We start from the raw sequence: 15,491 nt of genomic DNA, 5'->3' as shown, positions 1-15,491 counted from the left end.
TGCAGTTTCTGTTCTTATCACGCGCATCTTTTTTCTCCACAAATTATTAAAGTTTATTTTCACAAATAATTTTTTCTCTTCTATGTAATTTGTCTGAGGTATACGAACATTGTATCACACAATTTTTTATTTTAAATTATATTTAAAATTTAAAAATCAAATTTTAAAATTTTAAACATTTAAAAATTTAATACAAGTTGATCTAGTTTTGACACATTTTGTCTGTTGTAAAAAGTAAATAATTATAAATAAATAAATATAAGTATAAAAATTTATTTTCTGTCGTTAACTAAATAATGGATAAATATATAAATTATAATTAATTTTTGAATTCAGAAGAAACTTGGAAGTAATAAACATTATACGAATATTTCATCGGTAGGGTAATATCGTAAATTTGATTAGTTACGAGAGAACATATTTGAGCATCTATATACATGCAATCCGCGTTTTTTTTTCTTTTCCTAGTAAATCTCGTAACTTTGGACAGCTACATGTGCACAGAGGGGATTGCGAACTTTATTAATTAAAACAAACTTTATATCGATGCTGTATAAGTAATCGTAGAATAGGGATTATTTTTTGAATAATAATACTTTCCCAATAATATATATGACTGTACATTTAAATGGAATTAACAAGCAAGAATCTGACGAACATCAGATGATGTGCTAAAGTTAATATTTAATTATTATTCGCGAAAAGAGAGAACTTTCATCTCCAATATTGGAAATTATACAACGCTATACGAATTTTATCGCTCTATAGATAAAAAATAAATTGACGCGAGTGACATTTCAAAATTTATAATAAAATTAAGAGAATTGATCGATAATCTTTCAATTTATAATCTACAATCGTGAAATACTTTAATTATTCATTTCATTTACAATTATTTATCTCCTTATTGATCATTTTTCGACATAATTTATGGCGCCCTTGATCGAATAATTAGATATGCGAATGAAAGAGGGAACGAGAAGAGTGAATTAGTGAACGCACGCGTGACAGCCATGAAATTAAGTTCCTTCAGGGTCTGAAAAATCTTGTCTAGCAACGTTGTGGAGAGATTGTGTTGGAGAATAATAAATTGCTCGCGAGGCGTCACAACCCCCATCACCATATCCTTCTACGCTCGTTACCTTTAGGCTCCTAACAGGCCCACTAGATGCGAGAAAGAAGCGCCCCTATTATTTGCATCTTCTCGGAGCGCTCAGACGGGCATTTACATACTTTATATGTGCAGAAGCGGTTCTCCTATCTTTAGTTGGGGCGTAGATGCAAATTTCCCGATACATCGTGCGCAACTCAGACGCAATGTTTTTGCCGTTGTTTTTCGTCGCGTTACACCGTAACTCATGCATGTTCACTGTGGCTTTAAGAGTATTATAAGCGATTTTGTCTCACTAATCGGCTAGAAATAGCATTTAGAAAAACAGACTTTAAATTGTCGTTAAAATTATCTCAAATACGCTTCAATTCGAAAATTCACATTTTGTATTTATTATTGAAATCAGGCATTTATCGTACAGTTATAGAGAAAGAGGAAGAGAGGAATGCAAAGTTTCTTCTCATAACTTTGTTTATCAATATATTTTCCAATTCTAATGCGCGAGTTTATTTTTAGAATTAGTGACGAGTTGATTTAAAACAATGCATATACTGTGACTCGTTAAACATTAAATGGCTTATTATTTTTGAAACAAAATATAACATTTTAGAGGAGAGCACTTTAAGCCATTATTTTGGTATGCCATCTTGTTGTTTAATGTGTTTTGTAGTCGAACGTTGCATGCATATAATATGTATCGGGGATACTCTCGATCATCCTCGAAGATTGGCGGAGCAGCGATGTTGTATTCGCGTTGATAACGCAATTATCGATAACATATTTTCACTTCCATTAACCCCCGATTGCGTCATTGCACGTAAATTTACGCCAACATCGACAAAATTAGTAAAAAAAACTCGCTGAAAGTGCTCTCCGTGTGTCAATGATCTTTCGGGAAAAAATGACAAAGTATTCATAGAACACGCATTTGCATTAAACCGTAATCCGCGGACTATTTTACTTCACGTACATTCTAGTTCTGAATTGTCGAGTATATAATTTGCTAAATTAAGAAGTTGCGATCTGTGCTGCGTATATTGTAACTTTATAAAATTTATATGCGCGACGTACCTTGTCTTTTCTGAATACTTCAATTTTAACACAAAATTCTAATTTACAGCAACAAAATATAAAACACAAATGAAATTGAAGAATATTTAAGACAAGACGATTTCAATTCATTTTTTAAACGTCAAAATTCTATTAAAACATTTTATAAATTTTGTAATAATCAATCAAACAAATCTCTTTCGATTATTATAACGTTTTTAGATATTCGTCATAATCGATAATGAAATTTAAAGATGAAATCAGAAAATGTAAAACTATACTTCTCTATTTATATTTTAAGAAATATATTTGATCTTTCTATTTTCTCAAAATTTCACATAAAAATATGTATATTTTTTCGAAGCTTTTTAAAATTACACGTAAATATATGTATATCTTCTTGGAAAGTTTTAAATTTTAAATTATCCTATTTGAAATAACTAAAATAACTCTTTAATAACTAAAAAAAATCGAGCGGAATATTTTTCCTATATTAGATTAAGTAATTTTTACTGCGCGTCGTTAACATTTGATGACACTCGACTCGCGTGAGTAAAGTGCTATCCTATCTCTCTCGTCGATGTGCATTCGCATCTTCTTCGGCTTATCCACAGTATCGATCGCGTCGTTCAGAAGCCATGAGTATGATTTGTTTCAAAATTATTCTCCCGTTTTACAATGATGTTCGTTCGCGACGTGTTTACATCTTCAGTGATAGTTTCAGACAGAATGAAACATGCAATGGAAATGGAAATAGCTAAATATTTTCTGCCTTTATGCGAATTGTACGGATAAAATGCTTAAACGAAAAAAAAAGAAAATTACAACCTAAATATGTACTCGTGATTATAAAAAACAAGATCCAAGTTATTGCTTCGAAACAAATGCGTTCATTTTCTTGTGCAAATAAAAAATTATATTTTAGTAATTAACAAAAATATTTAAAGTTTTATTAAAATTGAATCCACTTAAAATTAATTAAAGTATGTGTTCTATCTTTTCCTACATTAAAGTTTAGTTTACAACAATATTTGTTTTTAATTTTATTCGTTTATTACTAAAACTATTATGGTACTTTAATATTTTTGTGTTGAAAAAACCAGAGGCAGAAAAATAGATAGGAAATTTGTCCTGTTTAACTTGTTTATTCTCAGATGTTTTAGAGATAAAATGCGCATGTCGTATCGAGGACGCTTGAATTCTGAAATGAGGACTATTCTCAGGCGAACAGAGACTTAATTATTGCATCACATAGCGCGCGTACTGTATTACGTATTTTCTGTTACATAATGAGAGAAAAAACATTTATTTTTTATTTTATTTAGTCGAATATTTCAAACAACAATAAGATATTATATACTAAAAAAACTCACTATTGTTGCGCTTCCCTCTAATAATATCAAGAAATTATAATAAATATACATGTATGAAATAAATTAAATTAGCAATACTAATAAAAAAAATAAAAAAAAGTTCCAACGATAATATTAATAATAATACATCACTTTTTATTACAGTTTATATTTCTGTTTTAAAAAGTGAATATAAATGAACTGTGTGAATAATGAATACAATATGAAAAAAAATATTAGTTTAATCTTAATAATGTGAAGTTGATAATGATATAACGAAAAAGATATAAAAAAACGAGAGAGAGATAGATACATTATCTCATAAGAATATAAATATAATAAAATATAAATATTTTTACACTGGTCGGGGATTTAACAGGGAAAATCTCCATGATGAATTTTAACAGTGAATTATAACAGCAGTATCCTCTAAATGCGCTGTTGCAAACGTTTAACAAGATACAATCACGAACGTCAACAGAATGCAGACACGGATACATGGATATTTACATATTCCGTTTATTTAGCTTAACACCGTTTGAGAGACAAAGTGGATGCTGTCATAAGTACGTGTCGGCTTTATGCAAGCTAAATAGAAAATGAATGTAATCCGCATCGGTTCAAATGCACTTTCTTACGATGCGCGGAATTTCCGGCTCGTACGTAGCACGGAAGTAATGAACCGTTTCCTCGACCGGAGCTACAGTAGCTAATTACTTGGTACGCTGGCTAGATAAGAATAAACGGTTCTCCATTCTCTTGCTTTTAGACGCGTAAGGTAGTTACCGGTTTACTGCAGCGGGCTTTTATTCATAAAGTTGAAGCGCTGTAAAACGCAGCGAAATTGCACCGCTACAACTTTGCGACGTATTAAATGCATTGTAATATAAAAACTTTCCAAATACTAAATCGAAACACGGTTTCTAAGAGTCTATCGGCGACTGACCTTATCTGTTCTATTTAATAATTAATTTTATTTTAATAATTAATTTGAAAGAGAAATTAATTGGAGCATTTTTGTATTTAAATTTCCGTTTTGAAAACAGATTTATAGTTATCGATTAATGAAAGGATCTCTATTGGGATGCTCGACGAATGTAACATTGTTTTAATTGCGTATCCCACAGAGACGATCGGTGACAATTTCCGTTCTATGGTTGCTGCCATCAAACATTTGATAAATCTCGTATCAGTGCGCATGACGTGATCCCGTCAAATTTATCAACTACTCTCTATGTGTGTGACGACAGATTTTCGAAGCCAAAACCTTTATTTGATTATCTCGTAACTCCACTGCCACGACGACGAAAGCTACGTTTTTTGATCTTGTGATTTCTATTTGTTTAATCTTTAAATGACGAAATATTTTTTTAATACTTGAAAAGAATGTCGACAGTCTTTCTTTTAGAAACAATTTTTAGGAATTTGATATAAAAAAGTAATTTTATTAAATAATTTACATTCTATATGAGAGAGAGAGAGAGAGAGAGAGAGAGAGAGAGAGAGAGAGAGAGAGAGAAAAGACAGTGTGATATAAATTTTTAATTATATAAATTATAAATTTTTAATTATATAAATTATTGAGTATATAAAAATATCGATATTTTGTTTTAAGAGTTTAAACAATTTTCGTATATTATTTTTTGTTTTTTATAAAGATCGATACACTGTAATAAATGCTGTTTCTCTTATCGATCCAAAAATTTAATTATTAATCCAACTTGACTATTAAATTTTTGTATGCAATATCCTTTATTTGTTCTCGTCATGTTAATTCCAGTAAAAAACTCATTATCAAGTTTTCCAGAAACTAACGAGTTGTGCAAATAATATGTATATATTTTTTTGTTTACGATTGATTATATATATTTTGATTCAGATCTGCTCAAAGATTTCAAACACGATCTTATCAATCAATATTTTGCTCCGGGCAGGGCATTCTCTCTAAAATATAGGTCACGATATTGCTTCCACTGATAGAATTGTATCGCGAATATAATTCTTAAAGAGGTCAAGATTGATGCATCGATAGAACAGATTTTGCTCGTTTTATCCTCCCTTTAGGAACGACCGTATAAAAGGGTCACGACGAAATCCTAATAATTGATGACTACGTGGAACCACGTTTCGCTTACTTGCAAACTTTCGCGAAGTACATCGATTTTGGATTTAATATTCGCTGAATATCCCGTATGCGAATGCATTGGCAAGAGCAACATTTCTTGATTAATCCTTTTTACTATGATTAAATATATTACAAATTGAAAAATATGAATTTCTATATAATTATCAATTTTTTGTTAAATTAGCAATGTTGGAAATAATTATCTCTCGGTATGTCATTTGCTGTGATGTATTTTTAAAACAAGTATTTTATTAAATGCACTAAAATTGTATCTTTGAATCAACTTAAAAATAGCGAAATCAAAAAATAAATCAAGAAGAGAAAATAGAAATATTTTCTCTTGTCTTTCTCTCTTTCTTTCTTTTGAAAGAAAGAGAGAAAGACAGAAGAAAAAGCTCATGGTCGTTCACATAATCGTTTCATTAATCACTGGGGACGTTTTAATTACAACGCCGTATTCAAGGCGTTCTAGAGTAGCCTTCTAGTGTGAGGAATACACAACGAATGTAATTTTAATTTATATGGCCAGCTACGGCCGCTGTATAGACAGTAATTGCGTAATCGAATCATGATAACATTGCGAATTATTTAAATTGCTTTTAAGTTCAATAATTGCTTGTTATCGTGTAACGAGTAAGGTATATTTCGTTGCTATTTAAATTACTACTTAAGCAAATAGCTCGATGACATGCAAAGAATAGATGCACCTTCGTATCATTTCGCGTTTATTGCATGCACATTATATTAATAGATTGTATGAGCGAGACACAATATTGCACTCGCTGCTATTAATATGATTAAAATGACCTTAATTAGGACATGCACATTATTAGGACTAATGAATTGATGTCGCGACTTCGACAATTATGCTAAACACAATATCAATTAATTGACGATTCAAGCTGAACACGATGTATTTCATTGAATTGATTATCAAACCGTGTATTTAACTTTGATTAAACCAGAACGGAAAATTATAAGCTTGACAATTTTTGATGGAATATATTGCGTTTATATAATCTGCGAAAAGAGAAAAAAATATTTTAATAAAAAATATAAAAAAATAAATAATACAAAGGAATATTTTAATAATTTTAACAATTATCAAGATTATTTTCAAAAGACTGAACCTTTTGTTACAAGATCATCAGTATTGCATTATGCAATATCCTTTTTTTCTCATAATATTGAATTAAAAATAATTATATTTCTATTATTTTATTATACTAATTAATTGCTCTTACAATCTTATATATTTCTCATTAATACATATTTATAAATATAAACAATAAAATACATTTCTTTGTAAGGATATAATATAATGGTTATTTTTAATAATTTGATAATTGAGTTTCATAAAAATAGTTTCCAATTGTACTTATAAAGCTTTACTTTCATCCGCGCGCTTTGGTTATTTTGAAATAAAATTTTGAAAGTTTATCAAGATTTTCAAAGAGATAAAACTTGTCAAATCTGTTGGAAATCGCAACAAATAGTTATTATAGTAAAATTTGAAGGACACAGTCATATCTCGCTGGTCCAATTTCGTCAGTTATTCATATTGACCTGGCATTTGAATATATTGTACGAATATATTAAGATAAATGGGACAACGTAAAACATTGGCTCAGACATTGAAACAAACGATGCAATAAATAGTTTGCCTCGGTTCTTAATGAAATTTATTAACTCTATATTTATATATAATTATCATAAAATTTTTAATAAAAAAAAACATTTTAAAGTGCGAATTAATCAAATAAATATGTAATTAATATGCACGACATTTACATCTTGATATGACCTAAAATAGTTTTGTTAAAACAGTTCTATTAAAAAATTTTTTAAATTTAGAAAAATTGTTAAAAAAAGAATCTTTTTTCAAAGAAAGATTGACTTTACGTATGAGCGGTTTACTTTCAGCCTTCAAACTTTCCTCCTTTCCTGAAGAGGAAAAAAAAATGAGAAAAAATCTTGGCGTATATTTGCTGAAATCGTCGTATCGAAAACTGATAAGATTTGTCACGGACGAGATTCATGTGGGATTTGAAACATTGAAAGGTATAAAAGGCGAAAAGCTTCACGTATTCACGCTATCGCGATTCCTTGACGAATGCGATTAGTTCGAAACGATACGCAATCTCTCACCGCGCTGCGCGAAATGTCCACTCCGAGTGTAAGCTAACTACGTTAGCCGTTTAAATCCATTATGGTGAAAATTCCCCGACCTGCGACGATAGTTGCTCTTATAGTTCGGACGTACGCGTTACACGTTTGGCAGAGATATAAGCTCGAGCAACTTTAATCATTTGCTAAAATATAAGCTTGCTCCCTTACCTCTGTTTCGCACAAGTAACAGAATATTTTTCTTCTTTATTACATTCAAATGACAATTTAAAGGATAATCTACCTGTCAACTCATTGCTTTGTACATCAAATATTTTAATTAGTTGTATAATAACATGCACCGCATCTCATGTTTCTTTGATGTACGTCTAGTTAAAATCTTTCTCGCGTTACGTTGTTTAAAAGGGAAGCGCGTGATGCGCATTATTAAGTAAGCATACATGTAACCGTATATCACAATGACTATGTATCTTGGTTTTTTAGCTTTAATTAACTCTATTCCGAGATTAACGAATCTTATCTCTGCATTTACATTACAACTTACAATTAGTATCAAGATTTAGGAAAAGATAAAGCGTAACACAATTATATATCTTTCGAGTAATTTTATTCGACGCTTCATTAAAATAAAAAAATTTAGATAAATTTCAAAGCTTGTAATTTTCGATATTCCGTAACATTTTTAATTCAAGTATTAATGCATAATTGTTATTTTTTATTTTAATGTAAATTTAAAATATAATAAAATATAAGAAAATAAAAAATATAATATAATAAAATATAAGAAAATTCTCTACATTAATTTTCGATATATTTTAAAACAGCAATATTTTATCGAAATTTTATAAAAATTTCATCGAGAAAACTCGCGCCTCGTTGCTTTCAAAAGTTAAGAATATCTCCGGTTATGTGTTGTCGGCGACGCTGGATCCTGCCAATGTCGGGGACAGGACGTGACCCGACCGTAATTTATCGGGTCGTGAATGCAAGCATGATTGGAATTTTAGAACGCTCCGAGCCTCACGGCAATTGCGGTTTCCGTTACGAGAGAGACTTCGTACACTTGAAAATCGTGCTGACTCACGGTTAAACTATCGTTGCAGGATTTTGACCTGCCCCGTGTCGGACATCATCGATCTCTTCGATCCTAAGACTGCATTATTCAAGAGCTATCACCATAATAAAATAAGATAATCATCTCGAGTAGAGCCTCACTGACGTTACATTACTTTGCACTTTAATATAATGAAACTCATATTGCGATTATACAGGATAATAATTTAATAAAAAAATTAAGCGACAAAAATTTCTCTCGTTTTTTTTCTTGATTTTATTTAACGTATAAAATACATCGATTGAAATCAATTCTTTCAAAAATAGATTTATCATTGATTGAGAACCTCAAATGTATTTTTAATGATAAAATTATACGAGCATTTTACACGAGAATATTTTATTGATCAAACTACGTAATTAACTTTATTCTTTCTTTCTCTCTCTCTCTCTCGCTTGCGATTCGAGACATTTTTAAAATTATCTCAAAGACCATATCTCTCTGTATCGATTCTTAAACGTCAAGCACGACGATTTTACAGTTCAGCATATAAATTGTAACTACGAGAAAGGAGTGACGAAGCCAAGGAAACCCTTAGGCACGCGTGCATACGGGTTAAGTGGTTTCTATTTTATTACTGTGTAGACTATGTATATATACGGTCACCGGTGACACGGTGCCGTAATAAGTAGAGATGTTGAATACACAGGCGTGAGGACCTTCGTAACTCCAAGCTGTATAGTAGATTCTATTCAGCCTCGTAATGGAGGCTGGCGTAAATACGCTACAATAAAGTCGACGTAGTCGCCAGCCTCTCGAGACATCTCGTTTTTGTACAGGTTTCTTCGCGCTTTTCTCGTATTGCTTAGTGAAATTGCTATTATATAAACCATCCGAATTATATAAACCATCTTAAATGCGCTCTAAATTATCGAGAAATGATGCATGAAGTGATACAAAATATTAACCATCGAACTAGCTATCAGGAAGATTAGAAATAAACAAATTCTTTACTTATTTTCATTTAAAGATTTTTTAAATATTATTTTATATGTAATTCGGATCAATATAAAGGATAATCAAAGAGATTTTTTCATATCTAAATATTAAAATGCGAGTACGAAAATCTCCAATATATGCGCAGTTGTTGTGAAACATATTTCCCGAATATATTTACGGGATATAATTATACCGTCGTGTCAACATTTGTGCTTAAATTCGTGTTTACGGAACGATTATAGTCACTATTTAAGTAACTACCGTGGCCAGGTATTAAAATGGATCTTAATGTCATCATCAAGCGCGGGAGTCACATATACGGGACAGTTCGATGTAAACATCCCGTAAATTAGAGCATCGCTCGTCAGCTCCCTGGAAAATATCTCGATCCCCAGGATATTACGTCGGGCATCTACCGTTCGAAAGGATGTCTCTTTTCGACGTCTCGGAAAATATTTGCGCGACAGCATTTTGATGTTCGGGAAAGACGCAACGGGGAGATTTTTCCAGGAGAAGAAACACAAGCAAATTATTGAATTTTACTTACTTTAAAAATAGGAAAACTTTAGGAGGGTTCAACCGATTAAAAATTGTAATCGTGAAGTAAAGAATTTCATTTTCGAATTATTTTTATAAATCTCCAAAAGTTTCAGATTAATATCGCAATCAGTAAATGGATAATCTTTGCCGATGTATTTTAAAAATCTTGAATTATAATTTATTTATGTAAATTTAATCCCCCCATAATTATGCGCGATGAATAATTTTCGAGTCCATTATTGGAATATCATCGTAATTCATATCGAGTGATGTTTTTTATATATATATATTTTAACTTTTATTTTTTTTTATCTTATTTGCGAGTTTTGAAAATGATTGAATGTTTGAAGAATTTTTAGCATTTTTGTATCCTATATTAATTATATACATGAAATAAAAATCTCGATACTTTTTGTTCTCAAAATAAGAAATTGGCGATAAATTTTAAGTAACAATCGTCAATAAATCAATGTAAAATTTTGCTCGGGTTGTAAAACGTTGATATATGTACTGTGTAATGAAAAATGGTTATCGCAAGTCACAAATTTCGGCAATTATTCTCTTTGATAAATGTTAACTTAACTTGTCAGTTTCCAGATCGATATAGATATGAAAACGATAAATCTTCTGTAAATGCTGTAAACACCTTTTATAGTCCATTAATGTCTTCGACATAAGCATCTATTTGGAGGCTTAACTATTTAAGTGGACACAGTTCCTTCCTTTCGATTGAAGAATTCGGACGTCTTTATCATTCATGTCTACGTATCCGTTTTCTCTTTAAAAATTTAATACATGTTATGATGACGTGTTATATAAACTTGTGTATTAAAAATTAATGAAGAAAGAAAACAGTTAAGAAACGCGCCTGTAGAATTAAAAATTTTTCGGAAGCGCTTTTTTAAATATTTATAAAAAAACAAGTTTTTATAGAAAAAGTTAAGTTGTTTAACATCGATTTTGTTTGCAAAAGATTATTTTATTAATTATTACGTAACAATTATTACTTTTATTTCTTTCTTTTTAATAATAGACACATATAACGATAAAGATTCTACGCGATTAAATAATTGATTGATTATTAACTGTGTTCGTTTCGATATTACTAACAAATGAGATCATATGTTACATCTGTGTCCATCATTAAAAGTTATATTAATCATTGTCAAATATAATCGAAAAACATTTATTTCTGTTAACGGACCCTGCCATCCATTAACGTTATCTAAGAAAGCAGATCGATGTGATAGATATTTTCGATGCGTTTTGTGTGTATAATGGTGTGCGTTATTTATTGAATACTCAGTTGTGAATTCACAAATTTCAGGGGTGCAACCTATCATGCTGTTCTTCAAATGCTTTACTTCTGTAAGTATACATATATTATGTGCGAATGAAGTACCGAGCACGCAATTATATTGCATACCTCTGTATTGCACATAATTTATGAAAAATGAATCTTTAAAAAAAAAAAAACACGTCTATCTAAACGCACAATCGCACTGATTCTACTAAAATACGATTTAGAGCACAAACATAATTATACATATGTATGGATGTACAGATTGTCCTGCTTTTTACAACTACATCTTTGAATTAACTTAACAACAACTTTTCTCTTTAGCAAAAATATGAGAGATTATATCATTTCTTGAGTAGCCATTGTTGCTTTTATCTCAGGAAAGTTTAGATTTTAATAACGTTAACTATACCGTGAAAGTGCCAGTATTCGCTCTCGACAAACTACTAATTGTAAGATGAATTGAAACGATGGAGATCTCTAATTAATTTCAGAAATGATAGAAATGTAGCTTATCACAGTTCGCCAAGACTGAGCCAGGCTGATGCCATTTAATTAGAGATTCGCGATGTGGAATGCTCTTATCATGTCTGCGTCAGTTGCGGAAACGCTTACTTGTATTTGTGAAGACATTGAGAATACAAATATTGTGAATGAGCTTGTTCTATTTACAAATTGCTTCCTACCACATCGTAAATGTATTCCGTAATCATGTGGAACATTCGGTATGACTCTAAATTATATGTCGGGGAATAATTTTTATAGAGAATGTCTAAAAATTGAGTTACTAATATTTTTAACAAACAATTAGAGAAAATAAAGAGAAAAACTTCCACAAATATCCTTTAAACATTACACAGCATCGATAAATAATAAATTCTATATTTTCATGGTAAAATTTTAAGTGGATTTTATTTTGATAAAATTTAATCTCTCCAACATTTTTAATATTTTTCTATAAAAAAAGAAGGAAAAAATGGAAGTTGAATTACGTTAAATGACGTACATTACATTACATTACATTTACGAGTATTTTCTCTTCAAATTGTTAAATTCATATTTTTAAAATATTAATATATGTATATACTACACAAAAATATGCAAAAGCTTAAAATTAAAGCTTCTTTGTCAAAGAAAAAAATTCTAAATTTATCAAAGTATCTGACAATCATATTTTTCAATCATATTCATAAAAAATCATATTTTTTTGAGACATAAAATTGTCGTATAATATTTATATAATTTATATTTTTATCTTGGGAGAAAAGTTTCAACTTTTAAATTATTTCATTAACAATTTAAAAATGTCTTTTTTTTCTTAACTTAAAATTTCAATTTAAATGCAAGGCAGTTTTTCTGTGTTTTATCATTTTTGCACAAATCGCAGACGTATTCGTGTTAAATTTTTTTGTGTAGATGAGAGGAAGAGAGAGGAGAGATATGCCAGAAAATTGCGCGGAGAAAATGTTTTTAGGTTGCGCCGGAAAATTAATCAAGAGACGAAATTACTTTCGCTGGCGAGGGTTCCGACATTCCATTTCGCGCGCGAGCATGAAGCATTAGCGTCTGACACACGATAGTACTATACTACTTGGATCGCTACTAACAGCTGACTCACGTTGCGTCGCGGAATAAATTAGCTTCGCATTCGGGATTGGATGTAGCATCTGCGTGCTGGGTTTCAATATCAATTTTTCGTTTATGAGAAACGATATTACAAATTAAGTATTCTTTATAAAGAACTAAAATTATTCATAAATGTAACAGAGCGAGATTACATCCGGAAATTAAATTTAGAAAAATGTTTTAGAATCCCATATTTTCTGTATTTTTCTCATTCTTGTCATTGAACAATATAAAGTATTTTTTATGCTACATTCAGTTATCAAAATTGGAACGCAAGTTACGAAAATATTAATCGTATATTATGGAAATAATTTTTTTTTTCACAATCCGATATTTTGAACCACAATAATATCCGCTAGATTGACTCGTTACGCAAAAATATATGTTAAATTATGAATATACGATCCTTTATTCACAATCCACGATATCTCTTTGTGTAGTCGGTGTTCAATTTTCACACGTCGCGCAAAAGAAATAATTTACAATGTTGCTGCGGTAATAGCATTCCTGATACTATGGGAATAGCGCTTAATGTGGCTACCGCGAGCACTGACTGGGAAGTGAATTCGTGTCGTGATCCGCCAGTTGTATCTTCCATTCCTAAGAGCATCGAGATACGTGCGCGACTGGATAAGAGTCCATGTCACGCGAGACAAATTTTCAGAGAAGAGACTTTTGAAAAATCGAAAATCTCTTGTAGCTCCGAAAAGTGAATAGCACAGATCTTTATCTCTTATCGTATTTATGTCGAGTATATTTCACAATTATTCAACATCATGACTTTATAATCCTCGTATATTGCAATTTATTAAAAACTCGATGTGAAAAATTTCTATGCAAATTTTCAGAGGTAAAACGCTTCCTCGTAAAACCGACGCGACATGCAGAAAATGCACTCCTTTTCGTAAAGCATATCCGTCTTGAGAGAGGAAACGCACGAAAGTGATACGATATATAGTTTGTAAAGTATGAAAAGAACGGAAGGTAAGAGGAAGCGTTTTCTTTTGTCCAAATCTGAGTGCACGTAGCATAGCTTTGAGCTCTTCCGGCATGAAACGAAAATACCTCGTACAAGACGCGACAGAATTGAGTAAGCTTAATTATTCTACGTAGATCGCGAACTCGCAATAATAACAATGTATTCGTGGCTTGTATACATGTCTACGAGACATGATAATTATCTCGAATACACGATCAAAATAGAGATACACATGTCGGAATAATACTAAATAATTGTAGAATCGCGTGCCGATAATGGAAGATTTCATTCGAGCATAATATATCAGCATTATAATCTCTGCATTAAATTTTTTCAAAAATATATTTTTTTGCAATCTTTTACAAAGAAATATTATTAGCTGCGAGTTAAACTTTATTTCCTCCAGAAAATCGAAAATAAGATACATTACGATTAATATCATTGAGTAATATTTGAAATATATTGAATTACATTGTGTAAGTAAGATATGAATTAATATTATACTAATCAAACACAATTTGGATATTTATTCTACAATTTGTCAATATATTGCATTGTGTAATTAGTGTTATTTGCCCAATATTCAATTTAGTTTATATGAGACCGAATTTATCTGACTGCTTTATTGTTTGATTTTTTCATTTTTTTGTTTGTCAATTATTTTGTGGTAGATAAATTAATAAAAAAGTTTAATTGTCGTTGAACTATCAAAAAAGACTGACAGAGATAAATAGATATCGTTTAACTTAAATCCACGATATTGTTGTACAAATTGTTACGATAAGTCAGACGGAAAATATAAGAGAGGTGCAAATATTTAAAAAAAAACGAAAAGGCAAAAATTTAATTAACTCTTTTTTATATTTACGTTGTAATTACGTGAACAGCCTTATACATCTTATTTCTTTGATTATCTACATTCTCTAACTTCTAAATTTTTCTTAAGATAGTAGATTTATTTGTGCTCTCCCTTTATATATCATATTTCTGTAAAAGAATCTCCAGAATTTTAACCGATTGTAATTTTATAAATGCTTTTTATTTAATTCATTTTTAGGGAAAAAATAGCAACTAAAAATTAAGATTTCACATCACTCTCTTTAATGAAAAATAATTCAGAATCCTTACTTTTGCCTTTAATTATATGAATATGATTTGCAAACAGAACATTGTGATAACATAATAGAATATGTGAGAAACTCATATGTTATATTAATTTTTACAATTA

The 15,491-nt window shown here is 30.3% G+C and overlaps 1 protein-coding gene across 3 annotated transcripts in view; it reads left to right on the top strand.

Annotated features, from left to right (window-relative positions):
* Positions 1 to 15,491, top strand: part of LOC105251466 — a 113,324-nt gene that overhangs the window by 14,646 nt on the left and 83,187 nt on the right. Inside the window, exon 2 of one of the 3 annotated variants that reach the window (XM_025408343.1) lies at positions 11,686 to 11,726. The exons of the other annotated variants lie outside the window; for them this stretch is intronic. Coding sequence (XP_025264128.1) covers positions 11,700 to 11,726 — 27 coding nt within the window. The 5' untranslated portion in view covers positions 11,686 to 11,699. The remainder of the gene's footprint in view (positions 1 to 11,685; positions 11,727 to 15,491) is intronic. 3 annotated transcript variants of the gene reach the window in all.

This window comes from Camponotus floridanus, unplaced genomic scaffold (assembly GCF_003227725.1).
Source record: "Camponotus floridanus strain SB8 unplaced genomic scaffold, Cflo_v7.5 scaffold1, whole genome shotgun sequence".
NCBI lineage: Eukaryota > Metazoa > Arthropoda > Insecta > Hymenoptera > Formicidae > Camponotus > Camponotus floridanus.
The sequence above is the reverse complement of the archived record's forward strand: the minus strand, read 5'-3'. Positions and strand labels throughout refer to the sequence as shown.